Here is a 16913-nt window from a genome sequence, read left to right on the forward strand (position 1 = left end):
TAACAGCAAGAAAAGGAAGAGAAGACACAGTCACAGTGATACTGGGTACACAAAAAAAAGCAGGAAACCAATGACAAAATAAACTCCAATTGAGGGCTCATCACAAAAATCGAAACTTCTGGAGACAACACAGAATGCTGCTAATGCTGCCCGGAGAGATGCAGCCAATACTGCTCTGAGGGGTGCCAATGGTACAGCAGAACAGAGGGACAAGCATCAGTCAGCTTCAGTGTGTCTCAGCTGTATTACAGCAACCAGAAGCCAGTGCATGACCTCCTATGTTAGATTTGCCTGTGTCAGATACACAAAGTACTTTATAGAGATAGCAAGGTACATGTTAAATATTTCCTGTTTATAAGGAAATACGATGGGGAGTACATGATGCAGGCAAATTCAAAGAGCAGCTGGTTTACATCTGCCATATCTGAAGGCAGTGTCATTTCAGAGAAAGGAGGACAGTGATAACTTCCAGAGGCAGTGTTCCACATTTCTCAAGAAGAAGAAACACTCAGAGCACGGAGATACGAGTACATCACCCACAAGAAATACATCAGGGTTTTCCAGTTGTTTCGTTGCAATTTATTGGGCAATTGTATTGTACAATGCTGCTGCTTTAAACATTGAAACAGATTCTAGGTTTTCCAGTCTCCAGATATTCTGGTGATAAGATTCCGCATCTCAATAGCACTGAGAGCTAAATACTCTAAACAAATTGATCTTAGACTATGTTCTGCAGTCACGTTTCTGTGTTTAAGTGGTGCTCAGAGAATATTGCCACAACTGTCCACCAAAATTTGGGGTGATCACTGTAGCAGACTGATTTCAAGTTAATAATTAGAAACAGAAAATTAACAGTTAAATTCATACAGCAAAGAAGGTCACAGCATTATAGTTACATTAATTTACACCGCATGCAAACAAATGGAACAAGCCTTAAAACTGACATGAGGAAAACAAGTATGCAAGCTGAAAACATATATGAATAAGGATAGAACCTAACTCATACACTTGTTAGAGACCTAGGAAACAAACTAAAGCCCAACTACACAAATTAACTAAAACTAAACGCTAACTAAACTTGAATACAAGACAAAATAGGCAGGAGAGCTACCACAAGTCAGATCAACTGTTGTTTCCAATGAGGTATCTAATGAGTTTGTCTGTAATAATCCCAGGAAACTAAGAGAAAAGTAACTAGAAATTAGCCATCTTAAAATGATAATAATAGAAAAGCAGCTCACTGTAAATCTTAAGTCAAAAATGTTTACAAAGCAAGTAGTTAATGAGATTTCAGGACTGTATTAATGAAGAAATCATGTCAAAAAGCATGAAGTCAACTGGTTATACATGTCATGCCGTGATACCCAAACAGAGAGATATTATTAAAACCAAACTAAACAGAAGACCCAAAGGAGATAAAGAATTAAGATTCCAGCCAAATAGCTTTGAAAATTCCTGACAGTAAGATGCTTTGCAGTAAAGTGATAAGGTGAAAATTCACTTCATGGCATGCTTTAGGTTTTACAAACATCCTTCTAAGTATTTCAACTCTCTTTATTTGCTACTACCCTTACATAAAGTAACGTGGAAGACCTTTTACTCCTGAAATCAGTATCTCGCATGTTAACATTTTAGCTATTACACTGCATGCCAAATACGCTACAAAAAGACCGTGATACATTTTATTTCAACAATTCTTTTTCTCATGCTATATCAAAATCCTTCCAACTTTGAGCAATTTAGGGCACTGGGAAACTTCTGAATCTCTTGGTTATTGATCTACACTTCTCACTATTAGAGTTCTCCACAAATAAACCCCATTACATAGGGTCACGGTTTTAAACTGCAATCAGTTTGCAGTTAGAAGTACAAAGCAGTCAGCTCTTTCCAATCGTGACTTTAACTTTGCTAGAAATTCTGCCTGGAAAAAAAAAGAGGGTTCTAATAACCCCCAAAACCAGCTTGGCAAGGCACTTCTCATAGGCTGATAAGTATTGCCAAACCTGAAGCTGTTTGCACAGATCAAATACACAATGTACAAAGTCCTTAAACACAAATGAAATACAGGCACAAACATGAAGGTTATAAAATCTTTTTCTGATGGTTTCTCTGGTATAAGTGTTTTAATTAGATGCCAAAACACAGTGGGCTTTTGCTTCAAAGTGACTGTATTTAGAGTCAACATTATCTGACTCTGTGAGAACTTGTAAAATTGCACTCTGTCAATGTAAAAATAAAGTCTGAAGAGCTCATTTTAAGATAGGAGCCTCTTGAAATGAAAACCGAGATGAAACTTGGGAACGAAACCATTGTTTCTTGCCTCTTGCACTTCAGTTCACCATCACACATACCTATTTTAACAGGCTGTCACAGAAGGAACAACCAGACCCTTCTCCCAGACTGCAGTGGCTAGAGCAATAGTCTGACTGCAGGAAAATCTGGTTCAGTTCACTGATCCAAAGAGAAAATAACTATTAAAGAACAGAGCCTGCATTGTCCATGGGTTCAACACCTGATTCTATTTGCAATGCAACCACATGTACCAGTATTGATGCTGAAACCATGACACTGCCCTTTTAAAAGTTGCATTATGGAAGAACTTGAGATAACGTAGGACAAAGCTCTGCAGAACAACAGCGTGAAAACAGTCATCCTGAAGAAACTGGTTGCAAGGAATAAGGCACAACAGTATTAGTCATATTTTCTTCTTCAAACCAGAGAATGGATGTGGTTATAATAATTTTGGTTATTTTTAGAATGCTATTTTTCCTCTTCACACTATTCATCGCTCTGCTATTTCTGTTACAGTTGGAGATGCCTTCCATTTTTTCTCATTATGGTGCAAACCTCAGCAGCTTTGGAATGGCCATTAACACCATGCTTAAAGAACATAACTCAATGTGTTTAGATAGCCTGGTGTTTGAGAACACAAAGTGCTAGAAACCCACACAGAAGTCAATTAAATGAGTTGGTAATGAGCTGCAATATGTAACACATTACTAGCTATGTTAACCTTATTTGGTATCAAAAAGAAGGTCATCTGTGGGCTCTCAATGAAATGTACCTGGATGACCAGCAAACAGAAGTATACTTCTAGTTTCTAGTGAGTTTCCCTGTATTTTCACACCATAAACATGATGCCACAGAACCACTGTCACTGTTCCTATTAACTGACTTCCTATATTAATTGGTAAAAGATGTCAGGGCACCAGCTGCTTTTTCCTCCAGAAGCACTGACAACATCAACGCTGCCTTCTCCCCAGAGGGAATGTGGGTAGACAATTGTTATTGCCCAACAGATCCCAGCCAAGTCAGGTCTATCCAAACCGACAGATACAAAAAATACATCTTTTTAGAACATTTGTTACACAAGGCTGTCCAAACATACAAACAGGAGTATTACTACATGTAAGAAAATTATTGACCAAGTCCATGTCCTTCATTTTCTAGCTATGTCCTCACATACAGAAATTTCCACTAATCCCAGGAATAACATGTCTTTAGAGAAGTAACACATTTTCATTTTACAACCTCAAGGCTCCCATACACTGCAGCATCAGTGTAAAATCAAATCTCGCTTCTCTCGAAGAGCCTATGAACAATCTACACACTTTATCAATGTCCTTTCCAGTTAAATATTGAAATCCTGTAACTGGAAATGTACCTGAGTAGGAAGGTTTCTCTCAAAGACTTTAAATACAGTAAAAATATGCTTATTTATATAATACGATTAAATTGATATCTGCATTAATAACAAGGCAGAGCACCATACTGCAGGATGTGGTGTTCATGCAGTCCCACTTTTAGTTAGAAATATTCATAAAGTTCTAATAGAGAATCTTCTTCAATTCAAAATTAGGATATGAATTTAAAAACTTGTCAACTACAGAAAATTCACTTACATTGACCAAGCCAAAATAATGCTCATTCACAGGGAACTGTTCAGGACCAATCTCTTTCTCCAAAGCAGAGGCATTGGCGCCCTAAAAAGAAACAGAACATTAATGTCCAACCAAAAAAAATTCCAACAGAATTCATATTATCCCTATAAAACCAAGGAAACTGAGAAAATAAGTTACCTCCAGTGAGAATCAGCATCTTGTGTTTCTTATGTTCTTCAACATGAAACCAATATGATGCTTTATTATAAAAGATATCATGGTTCCACTTCAAACCTCAACTTCAGCTGGAATTAGAGCTGTCTGATCTAAGAGATGGGGGGGTTGCATTTGAATTTATTTGACATTTGACAAGAAATTTGTCCTCACCGAAGACTCCAGGTTAGTCACAGTGACCTAGAAACACCCACTGAGATTTAGCCAAGAACGCATTGTAAAAATAAAAGACACTAACGCACAGAGAACTTCTAAACCTAGAGGGCAGAAACCATACAGGCTATAAAACCCATGAAAGAAAAGATGTCTTTTTGTCCTATGGACTGCACAAAAGCTTTGATGTGGCTGCTTATTATCTGTATCTCATATAAAGAATTCTTGAAAAGATCTTGCCTTCACTGACACTTTACATTAGAAATACTGTAATTTTTCTAACTTCATTTCTGGAAGGGTCTATGGACAAGTGAAACATAGTTACAAACCCCAGAAGAATGGAAAGAATTTTGTCAGACATTCCTCAAACTCAGATCACCTACAAGTGCTTTGGCTTTGCCACCCTTAATTTAAGGACTATGTATTAAGCTTAGAGTATATTCTGAATCTCCATCAATACGAGGACTGCACTAGTTTTGATACAACTGAAATATAGCACTACATATTGATATGGTCTTACCTGTCACATGAAACAGGAACTAAAGCATAGCAACATTCTAGTTTCAATTTTAACTTTGTCCACTCCAAATTCAAAGCAGTTTATGCATCTCTTTCCATTCGTTGCCTTCTTTAAATCTACCAATACCCTACAGCTGAGCTCCCATTTAGGATCTAGTATCTTCCCTCATACCACTCCATCTTGTCCTCTAACATTTATCTTCCAACAGTCCTTAGCTGCATCTTGTGCCGTTATCTGCAGAGTTGCCATCATTCAACATGGAATCCAAGCACTTTGCATTCTTCACTTCTGTTTTAAACATCCAAGTCACTCCACTTATAACCTTCTGCAAACAATAAGCAGAAATCCTTCTGCAGAGGTAAGCCCTCTTAAAACACCTCAGAAAAGCACTAAACAAACAAAAATCACAGCCCAGCAAAATTCATCTGTTTCCCTGAAGCTCGTAATGGTTTTTAATTGCTGAGCAAATATTTTAATCATTTCCCTTAGCATTCTGCTATTGAGATAAACCACAGACAAGTAGAGACTACAGACAGTTCATCTGGACTGTCTTTAAGAAAGAAGTAACTAAAAATGTTCTAAGAAACAGGAAAGAAAGCGAGAAATAATTCAGTTTATCAGAAGGAATGGAAACTTTGTAGTTGGATCTCCCACACTGGATTTATAGTGCATTGCATATATCAAAACAAGACAGAAAATGAGGATGGTTCAAAATTGGGTACTATAAAAAACACAAAAACATTCACTAGGTGCTGACAGATTTACAAGCAAGACTCTTTGCAAGCAGCAATTACACAGATATTTTTCGAGGCAGCAGCGCCAGCTCAAGCAGCTCCTCTCATTTGTTTCCCAACAGCTATTCCCTGCTTCCAAGTACCTCTTTTTCTCTCTACTATCTCCCACAAAAAAAAAAAAACAAAGCAAATCTAGGCATAGGTATAGACCTATGAGGAAGAACTGCTGATACAGGTCTCTTCACTTACGTTGCTCTGAACAGCACTGACTTTGGCTAACACCACAGCAGGCAACTATAACGTTACGTGCTTTGTAAAAGCCACAGGTTCTGAAAAGCTTTTGGTCTTGAAATCAGAGCCGAGTGCTAAATGAGGTTCCTTTGCTCTGACATTCTGCATACTTTGAGATTAAGGAAGGGATATACGTAAAATCTGCAGGCTTATGAAGCTCAGATTAAATTTCTCTGGACTCTTCTCAACTCCTCCCTGATATCTGGTACTGTATTATAGAAACACCAGAGAAACAGACAACTAAGGCAGGTACCACAACTTACAGAACTAGTGAAACTAGACAACCTTAATGCTCCATTCTGCAAGGCAACATATGGAATAAATACCTGAACAAAAAAATAAAGGCATAAGAGTTTAAATTTTTAATCAAACTATGCTATAAAGAAATTAATAATCTCCCACAAACCAGTGCCGTAACCCAGCTAAACCACCAGCCTGTATTCCTCATGTATCTACCCATTAACTTCACAGCTTACATGAGTCTTTCTTTTAAGGGCTTCCTTGCATCTACTGCCCAGACTTTGTAAATTTGGGAACTTAACTGCAGGGGCAGATAAAACTATGAAGGCTTCTTTTATAAATGAAATGCTAAAGTTCAAGTCAACCTGCCCTAGAAGCTGCATTTAACCTGACATTCGGTTGCAATGGTTCTGAAGTTTCTTGTCAGAGAACATTTGAAATTAGCATCCCAAAACCATAAAAAAAAAACCCAAAACAAGACTCAAAGTGACTGTGGGAGGAATCAAAGCTCACAAACTACTCAAACAGTTGTGAAGATGCAAACTTGCAAATTAAATAACACATAACATACTGAAGAAGCTCTGGACTATGAGCATGCCTGGCATACCACGATAAAGTAACTACACTGCAAACAGTACAGAGTGATTTATCATGAAGTGAATGTCCAGAAGAACCACACTACACCAGGCAACAAGGATGGAAGGGAAAAAAAAGGATGACAGCACAAACTGGTCATGTTTCAGGATGGAAACAGATGATGAGCTTGTGAGTAGGGCTGCAGAACTGGAGTCAAATTCAGCTACTCACAGTCCACAATCTTTGCAACTGAATTTGCAAATAAGAAGGAAACGTTCTCAAGACACTGCTCTGCTAGTCTGGCTCAGGAAGAGATGGTAAAACTTTCTGTCTGCAGCAATGTGAGCAGGAACAAAACACCAATTTATGTAGGCAACACAACTACCCATGGAGGAAACATCCCCCTCCTTTAACTACAGTGGTAATACTGGTTTACTTATATAATTAGACTTGGAGAGATGAGAATTTATCACTTCCACCGTGGTGGGGGAGGTAACAACTCAAGTTTCAGCAACTGGTAATGAGGATTTCTAATCTTCTAGAAATTACTGGGACTTAAAATGTTGTTGTGGAGGTTGGCTGCACTTCCCAAGAGCTTCCCTGTTCCGCTCACACCCCCGCCAGCAGAACTGACGCTGAATCCAGGGCCAGCATACTCAGCTCGGTGGGTTTCTGCAGCTCTGGCACTAGTAGTCAGATAGAAAATGGAAAGCTGCCTGGCCCACGTGAGTTGCCATCAAAAAGATCCCAAAAGACCAACAGTAAAGTATTTTCTGATAGCTGCAGTGATTTTCTTTATGTATATAGCTAATTAAAAAGGGACCTACCCAGGAACACTCGTGCTCACTGATTCCCATCAGAAATGACAAAGAAAACCATATGCAAACAAAAACACTCAAGGTTGGGCCAGATGGTCACTGAGGTCCCTTTCCAAATCCTATGAAATTTTCCTCCATTTTGCATACCCACTCAGTGAGGTACCAACAGCACATACAGGGAAGTTAGGGTAAATACTGGTTTTACTCAATCCTAACACCAACAAAACATGCTTTGTAAAGCAAAAAGGGATGCTAAAATAAAAAGGAATGCAAAAAGACCAATTTCAAACTCTCTCCTGGGGTAGCTGCCTAACCAAGTCATGGCAGATGAAGTGATCCCACAGTACAGCTGAAGTTTTAACTGAGGAACCCATCAAAACCAGGGTTGAGATATATCAAGTACTCCAACTTGTAAGCTATGAGGTTTTTTTGCTCAGTAGAAAAGTCTTAAAGATTCATTTCCATTTTGATACGCTATGCAAGTAGAAAAAACAGCAGTAGTCTTCTGTTTCTTAGCCAGATTACACTGCTAATTCATTGTGTCACCAGAACGAGATAAAGAAATATGCTTCAGCATTATGGTCTCTTACAAATTCTGCAGTTTGTGACTATTTCTGCAAAGATGATGAGTATTTTCCTGGTCTAAATTTAATAGATTTCAGAAACTGGAAACGTATCAACAGCTTCCAGGGTTCAAATACTTCTATGCCCTTGAAAGCACTTGAATTTGTAATTATTCTCACAGAAAAATAGCTTATAGATTATGTTCACTTATCTGACAAGAGTCATAAGAAGAAATTACTGTTGGAAGATGAAGTTATCACTTCTCTACTCGCTGTACATAAGTAGCTTTACAGACAAAATTCTATTAAAGCTCAGAGCTAAAGAGTTCTTCTGAAACTGTCGCTGAACAGAAGAAGAGCTGGGAGTTATTAATGACAACTACATAGCTCAGAGCACGAACTACGGTCAGCTAATGAGAGCAATCCACATGTCCGGCATCCACACGGATCTTGCTTCAACTTACAACTTTTCCCTTTTTACTACTATGAATTTTACCAAGTCCCAGTGAAATCCTGATCCCCTGCAAAACTTGGCTGAGAGTAAGTGGGATATTATTACAGACTAAGTAACTTTATTGATTTTTTTACCCTGAACTAACACTTTCACACTTTGGAGGAATTCACACTTCCATTTATAAGGATCTACTTTTTGCTGCTACGAAGGTAACTTTGCAGACGCTGGAATGGTTTTAAAAGCAATGTCATGCTATCTTGATAAGCATGTGAGCAGACCTTATGAGCATGGAGCTGCTACAGCTTCAGTAAGAAAAGGACTAAAATTAGCACGACACTGGGTCAGTATTCCTGCTGTTATTGGGAGCTCCTGTCAAAAAGAATCAGGTCAATGCTGTAAAGCTGCCTGAGCAAACAGGGAGCAGAGAGGCACTGAAACTGTAAAATGAGGAAAAAAAACCCAAACCCCACAAAGTGGATGATGGGGAAAGGGTTACAAGTGGGAAGATCCCACTGTCCTGTCTGCAACAGCCTTGCAATCTGGTGAGGGGAAGCCAAGTAGTTCATGGCATTTACCACTGGGAAGCTGCAAGTCTCTCAAGGATTAGAGAGCACATGAGGAGGTCACAGGCAGCTGTCCCACACCGTTTGCAGGGTGCTAGTCTCATCTGCTTTCACTGATGGTGGAGTATCTCACATTAGCACAGTCACTACCTATTAGCAACTGGGTGTACTTTCTAAGCTGTAGAGGTGGATGTGTGACAGTCATGGGACAGGCTGAAGACAGAAAGTGGCACAGTAAGAAAACAAGAAGAAACTATGATGAAAGAAGAGGGATTGTAAGTGAAGATACAAAAAATATTACCATTAAAATAGTCATTAAAGAAGGCTACAACATAAGCAGCATTTCTGATTGCTCTCATCACATAGTGTTTTTGAAATTACACAGGAGCACCCATGCAACAGCAGACTGTCAGTGGCTTTCTAACCATTCATGACTAGCTCAACATTATGAGACAAAACACTAGAGATTGGTTTGATTACTTAGAAGGACATGGAAATTCAGACACACCTAAGCAGACCGTGCACTCCTCAGACAAATGCTACTGAGTTTTTTAAATGCCAAGAGGATGAAGCAGTTGCTTGAAGTACAAGAGGAGGAAATAACTAGAACCATGAAGCTCTTCTCATCTTTTCAAAATACACAATCACAAACTTGCACTTTCTTTTTTTAATACTAATGTTCCTGACAAAATCTACAAAAAGTCTGAGTAAGTCCTTGCTGTGCTTATTTTGGGATGCTCCAAGATGCGAGATGCTCTATTTACAGTTCATTTGTAGACAGCAGATTTTTCAGAAGAGAACACTTAAAATCTGGATGTATATTACTGCTCTAGGAAAAATCCTATCTGTTCATTTATAATGTTTAAGCTGTGGTTTCCTACGCTTGTCTATACACTTCAGCTGCTTTAGCCCAATCTAAAATACACACAAGACTAATATCAGCAGATTACTCTTAACAAGCTAGAGAGAATCAGTTAATGTAAAACACTCTCCGTACAATCCATAGATATCTGAAGATACAGTAATTTCTCCTTGAAGAAAGGCTGGGTTGTTTTAGCTCAGTGCAAAATATTAATTTCCCCATTACATGCTTTCTACACAAGTCTTTTATCCTTCTGCTATTGCAATTAATACCATTCAGTTCAAACACAGTAATCAAAGCATTGCAACTTAGGATCTCTCTCAACTTTCATTACAGCTGCAAGCTCAGAAGCTGCAGAGCATGTTGAGAGAACAGCCTGTTGAAATCAAAATCCCTTATGATATACTAGCTTGGGCTCAACACTAACTCAGCCTTTGGATTGGAACCAGCTTCTTCTCACTGAGCACACACATGGACCTGCCTGCAAAAGACATTTTCCTTAAAGAAAGGCAAAAAAGAGAAAGATATCTAGGAGATATAGCAGTGCCCAGAACATATCTGGTATATGAAGTCTCTAATTATTCACTCAACTCTTTCTATTTAAGAAGTTAGAGAAGCATAAGATCTAGCATTCAAAAAAGAGCGAGGAAGCAGCTTTCAAGTGGCACAGAAAGGCCTCAAAGGACACCATCATGCAGCCTTCAAGATGAGAAGAGCTAGTTAAATATACTGCATAACTGAAAACTGGTATTTAAAGAGTGAGCAAACTAAACCAAAAACACCCAAGATGGGGGAATAAAGAACAAGCTGGCCAAGCCAGAGCTACTTAAAACCTTTCAGGAAAGAGATCTGAATGAGATGATACATTTCATAAAGTCTGCCTGCACTTACTTTGCTGTATTAGCTGTGATAATAGTTCCAGCTTCTGGACTGTGAAAATCACCATGTGGGGGAGTGCAGAAAGGAGCAGAGCTGGGGTCATACTTCTGGAAGTTCACAGAACACACCGTCATGGTTTCCTAAACACAGAATTAGATGTTCCTTCCCCACCTTTGAAAATGCCTTGTTGTGTAGCACTGAGGTGAGATACAGACAGCTGGCAGCTCAGCTATCACTCACTGTGATTTAGGGTATGAAATTATCCTTTTCACGCACCCAGGAAGGCTGCCATTCCAGGCATAACAAATTATGGTAAATTGAACTTTGGATTCTAGCACTTCCCATGCTTACACAGGCAAAACAAACTGATAATCTTGAAAGGAGCAGGTATAACAGTGTCACAGGCTTCTCAAGACTCCACACTTCCAAATCAGAACCTTATCTGCACAGTCATTCTTACAGAGCACTCCAGCTCCTGCCAGTATCAGGGAGACCACAGTGAAAGCAGGAAATGCAGTATTTCACAATCGGTTTACTACCATGAAGTGTGTAAAACCTGAAGCCTTAATTAGAGTGGGTTTAAATAAATTAATACAGAATGCTTTGTAAACTGTTTCACTAAATGTTTATTCAATCAGGAGCTGGTCTTGCAAGGTCCACAGGATCTGTGCCTCACAAAGGCAAAGCAGGTCATACACTTGTGAAATTCTGGAATTTTATGCCCTATAAAATTAGATAGTAAAGCTAGGCTCCAGTAAAGAGCACAGATGGAAAAGATGCTGGATTAAAGGAAGTACAGGCACTACCTGCTTTGAGCCTCAACCTTTGTAATGTGGTCCTGTAAGCGACCTATTTCCCACTTCTTAGCCACTGTCTCAGAGATCACCAACATGATCACAGCTGGTTCATCCACCTGAGAAGAGCTCCACAAGATTTCTCCTGACCTTGGGTTTCTCTCAGGTGACCTAGTAACACACATAAGAGTGGAGGTCTTCCTAGTATAGCTCTCAGGTTATTTTATACAGGTTATCCTGTAAAATATCCAAAATATCCAAGATTTTATCCCGAATTTCACACATCAAGTACTGGAGGAACAATACTGCAAAAAGTGAGGAAGTGGATGCTGTAAAATCCTAAGCATCATTCAAAGGAAACCTGTGCACCCCCCCCATGAGGCAGCAGTTAAGTGCAGGCTGGCTGCACTGCCCAGGCTCACATCTCCAAAATTGCTACAAGTTCAAAATCAAGAGAACACATCAGTAACTACCCATCACAAATGAGTATTAAACTAGAGCACGAACAGCACATGGAAGAACCTTGCATGAAGTAACCTACTCAACTGTTTGCAAAGAGTTATGCATATTTTTCCCCCCTAAAACAAAGCAGGTTATTCTCCAGCTGGGTTTTAAGTGCAAAGATGAATATTTGTTTCCTTCAGCTTTACAAAAGAACCAAGAAGCAGAGCTGGAAACAGAAGTCTGCTTAGCTAGCTCTACCTTTATCTACCTTTCCGCTTCCTCAGTGATATCTTCCCAGTTATAAATGCTATTTCTCAAAAAAAGCTAAACAAAGTTCTACAAACACAGGTGAAACAGCAGTAAGCCAAACACCATACCTCTCTGACAGGAAAGCTCTGCTTGGACTCAAAAGTGTAAGTTACTCAAGTGGCAAATGGAAATGTATTACTTACAAATGATACAGTCATCTCTAGCACTGAAGTTAGTAATTATATCCAAGCCGTCCTGATTCAGAGAGGTACAGTAAGACTGCCACCAATTTGTATCCTGGATTTGAGCTCTTTGGGCATGTCTTACTGGTTTAGCAAACAATGAGACATGAATCTAGGGGAAGTGTTCCTAATTAGCCTACCAAGGAACACCAATGTTTCTGCTACCAGCTTACTACGGCCTTTTCACAAAATAAGCTGTCAGAGAGGAAACAGCTTCACACCTTGCTCCATTCTAGTGCTCTACTTTCCTTCTGCAACCACAAAAAGAAGTTATTGTTAAAGCAACAAAAAACCTCTGACTCCCGACTCAAAACTCAGGTCTACAACCGACTGCCTCAGCAGGCACATCCTGCATTAGGTGATACAGTCAGACCATGGAAATTCACCCCTCCTTGCTCTCTCTCCTCAGTCAAGAGAGGATTTGCATCTGTCTGTGACCATGCGTATTCCACAGAACTACAAGGATATCATTTCCAAATATTTTTGGAACAGGAGCTATGCGTTTTTCATCAAGGGGAACAAAGTGCCTCAAGAGTGATTTCTGTTTCACTCCCCCAGTTAATTCTGCAGTTGCTTGCAAAAAGAAAACAAGAAAATCCTGGAGTCTACAATACAGATAAGGCCTGCAAAACAAAATTAAGTCAAAGGACAGAGCAGAGAACCACAGCTCTGGTTGGCAGCTCTTGGTTATGGATGTGTCCTGCCATATGGTTCCAGCAGCCTTACCAAGCAATGAATCACATGCAAGTGCACAAGCATTCTCCTGTGAGTTTCCACCCTTTGCAAGGCTGTAGTTGCCACATGAACATTACACAATCGCTGAAAAGGGGATGGTGCTCACATCAAGGAAACACAACGATCATGAGGCACAGAGAGCTGATCCAACCTACAAAACCCTGGAAGTTACTTCAAGGAGGGGGATATCATTGAAATTATTATTCCATGACTGTCTACTAATGAGTTCAGGCAGTGAATTTCATTTTTAAAGAGATACTACAGAAGAGTAGAATGTCAGAAACAGAGAAACACCCATCCCTGATGGTGCTGCTGACTGAATGAAGGGTTTGAGGATGTCAAACCTGTGCTTCCATTTCCAGCCTGAAGCATAAATGATGACTTGAATTGCTGGTAAAAACTGTGTATTTTACTAAAAAAAACCCAAATATTAAGTGCTCTACAATCACTACATATGAACATTATCCTGAAGAAAGTAGTTTCCCAGAGGGAATTTTTTAATGTAATCTAATGTTTTCATAAAGAAGATTTAGGGTTTTTGTGTTTGCATTATGACAAAGCAAACAGTACTTTGACCTACTGGATATTAACTGAAGTAGATGGAAATAAACTGATACAATTTTAAACTGTAATACCCAGACCTTAATTCTCCTGAGTTAGCTGAAGGAAAAAAATGGTAAGACTGACAGTAATTTTAGCTCAGCAATACACACACCTAAAACACCAATGCTGAAAAAACTCCGCAGCATTTGATTAAATGGCTATTGAAGAAAATTAGAGGCAAGTTTCCTACAGTTAGTGCTAGCAGGACTGTTTTCTGCAGAGAAGTGAAGCAGTAAGTTTTCCACTTGAAACAAAAAGAGTCAGGAGAGCCTGCTCCCCCAGAGCTGCAGCACTGTGAAAAGACTCCTCTTGAAAAGAACACTGTACTACAGAAGGGACATGAGTAGGGTGCAAGTGTCTGATTAGCTTCCATCTACCACCCCGACCAAAACTAAGGTAAGCACAGGACCAAAACTGAATCCAAGATTGAGTATGTACAGCTAAGGCTCTAAAACCATATCACAAGCAGCAGGATGGCTGCACTCAAGTTTGGCTATATGCTCAGAGGAAAATGCACTGCCTTATGTTTGCCCTGTTAATCCGAGGCTCAGTGAGCTGATCTCAGGAACGCTTCCAAAATATTATGTGTGATAGAGTCAATGACTTGCCTCTGGGGTGCAGAACTCCACAACAAAGTCTTGATTCAGATACCTTCTCATGAACTTAATTTCACCTGTGTTTGTGATGGGCAATGAAAAAATACAAATTACGTTGGAAAAAAAAGAGAAAATCTAGGGAGATTTGGGAAGTGTGGAGTGCTGGGAAGTCTTCTGCAACACCAAGAGCTTGAAGATCAGGTGCCTATTGCCACACATTAAAAGACAAAATAAAATTAACCTCTCCTGTTAAGAGTATTAATGTGAAACTCCAAACACACAGCTTTGTACAGCACCATGATGGTTCACTTCAGCTGGACCTCAAGTTATCAAACCCAAATCGAGCTAATCAAACCCAGCCCCAAATGTGGGACAGAAAGAGAAAACCCCTGTGCCCTTTACACACAATGAAGTCAGTTTCAGCATGCTGGTACACAAGAGCTCCTTTGACACTGCAGCCTGCTCTTTGCCTGTTTCAGATGAGATCTGAAACTGAAGTTTGACCACTTGGAGCAACTGAGATGTGGGACTGTGAAAACCAAACTACTAAAACTGTATTTTATCCTGAATTGGTGTTGGATTTCAGCAATTCAAACCCCTGTTACAGCCCACACCGACTGAACTCCTTACAGTAAGGATCCCTGTGAAATGTTTGGATGGCACATTGTTAACAAGATGCCGTATTTTACTATGAGTCAGTGTTTCAGTGCCAGACAAACCACTCACCAGCCTCTACATAGCAATGTACCTTCATTACAGATTCTGCATAATCATGCAATTATCAGTCTCCCTCTCACTATATTTCCACTGCCAACATGGATGATACCCTATTATATGCAGCCATAAAAGATGATTGCAGAGCTTTTATAGACTAGTATAACCACCTCTAACCAGAGCCTGGCTAACACAGCTAACCACTGTGAGCTGAGGCAGGAAAAGAGATAAGGCTCGACAACTCCCTCACCTCCTCTCGCTCTGGAGGAAGGCACCCAGCTGCCCCAGACACACTTCTGCATGAGGCAGGCAGCTCACACACCATGGGCACTTCTCCTTCCCGCAGAGCCCCGTGTGCCCCCAGCCGCCCTTCCCCACCTGGGACTGGGGCCTCCTGACTCCCAAGCCCTCCTGACCCCGAATCTCTCCTTACTCCGCACCCCTTCCCTGCTCCAGCTACCACCCAACACCTCCCTCCCGCTGCCCGGCACAGCCCCGAGGAGGCCGCCCCGTTCCCTGCTGCGGCCCGGCCGCGCCTTCCTGGAGGAGAAGCGGGGTGCGGGCAGTGGGGCGCCCCCCAAGCTCCCGCAGCCCCCCGGTACGCGGTCGGCCGGCGGCGGCTCCCATAAACCCGCTTTTTAACCACTTTTACTGGCTCTTCCTGCGCCCGCCCTCGCCGGGCCCTCCTCAGCCCCTCAGCGCGGGGCCGGGACAGATAGGTCCGGCGGTGGAGCCCCTCGCCCGCTGTCCCCGGCGCTCCCCCGGGCCCGGCGGGGCGGCAGCGGCCGTGCGGCCGCGGGGCTCACCATGGTACAGATGGAGGCGAGTCTCCGGACCGTCATCAGTATTTCCATCCGCCCGACGCCGCCGGCGCCATGTTGGGACGCGGCCGCCCAACTGACAGCGGCAGGTGGCGCAACCTCCAAATGGGGCCGGGCGCCGCCGGTGCGGCTCGCAAACGGCGCGGGGTGCGCCCTGCGCCGCGCTACGAGGGTTCCCCGAGGCATTTTGTTCCCCCCGCGCAGGTCTGCGCCTTCCCCGCGCGTCATTCCTCGGACTCGGACAATGGGACCCTACGAGGGGCCCTCGCGGCGTTGTGCTGTTCAAGGCCTCCCGCAGGGTTACTGCTGCTTTCCGGGACCCTGGTCCATGCAGCTCTGGGGATGGTGGGACCAGATGTACTCTGATTCGTGCTCCAATTCCCTTGGCCCATGGAGGTGGAATAGTGCCTTGGTGGCATGGGTGCTGCATGTGAAACTGGACGAAGGCATCGTTCTCACGGGCATGGAGCTGGGGGACATCACTAAACCATCCAGCAAGGCAAACTATGGCCACCCCGGAGCACTGAAACACCTCATGTGAACGCTGGAGCTCTGTGTGTCCCGAGAGTCTTCTCAGTGGTTGTGAGCACCCACAAAAGGGCTGTGATGACACCAAAGGCGATGATGGAGTGGGACAGTGGTTTGGCACCAAGTAATCCTTTGTTGTTCTGCACCACGCGTCCCTGTTTCAGCAGAATCACAAAAAAAAAGGCTCTTTCAGAGCATAGCGCTACGAATGACAACAGCATCTATTGTAAACCCAGAGGAAAAAGGGTGAGAAATGTTGCAGAGTTGCCATATAGCACTTCACACAGTGCATACCAAAACCAAAAGCATAGGAAAATATCCCTTGGGAAGCCAGGGATGGGTAGAAATGTTTGTCATCAGGAGGATCAGAGCTACTGAATAGTGTCAAACCTGGAAGGAGGGTTCTCATTTTTACTATA

General features: G+C 41.6%; 1 protein-coding gene across 1 annotated transcript in view; it reads right to left on the minus strand.

Annotated features, from left to right (window-relative positions):
* LOC130594662 (ubiquitin carboxyl-terminal hydrolase 12-like) overlaps positions 1 to 16108 on the minus strand; it is a 29909-nt gene extending 13801 nt beyond the window's left edge. The window contains exons 1-2 of the mRNA XM_057400714.1: positions 15952 to 16108; positions 3903 to 3983 (exon numbers count right to left, since the gene is read on the minus strand). Of these exons, the coding sequence (XP_057256697.1) occupies positions 3903 to 3983; positions 15952 to 15999 (129 nt within the window). The 5' untranslated portion in view covers positions 16000 to 16108. The remainder of the gene's footprint in view (positions 1 to 3902; positions 3984 to 15951) is intronic.
* Positions 16109 to 16913: the final 805 nt, after the last annotated feature.

Source organism: Pezoporus wallicus, unplaced genomic scaffold (assembly GCF_028554395.1).
Source record: "Pezoporus wallicus isolate ANWC-B61680 ecotype Strahan unplaced genomic scaffold, APGP_CSIRO_Pwel_v1 contig_8803, whole genome shotgun sequence".
In the NCBI taxonomy this organism is placed as follows: Eukaryota; Metazoa; Chordata; class Aves; order Psittaciformes; family Psittacidae; genus Pezoporus; species Pezoporus wallicus.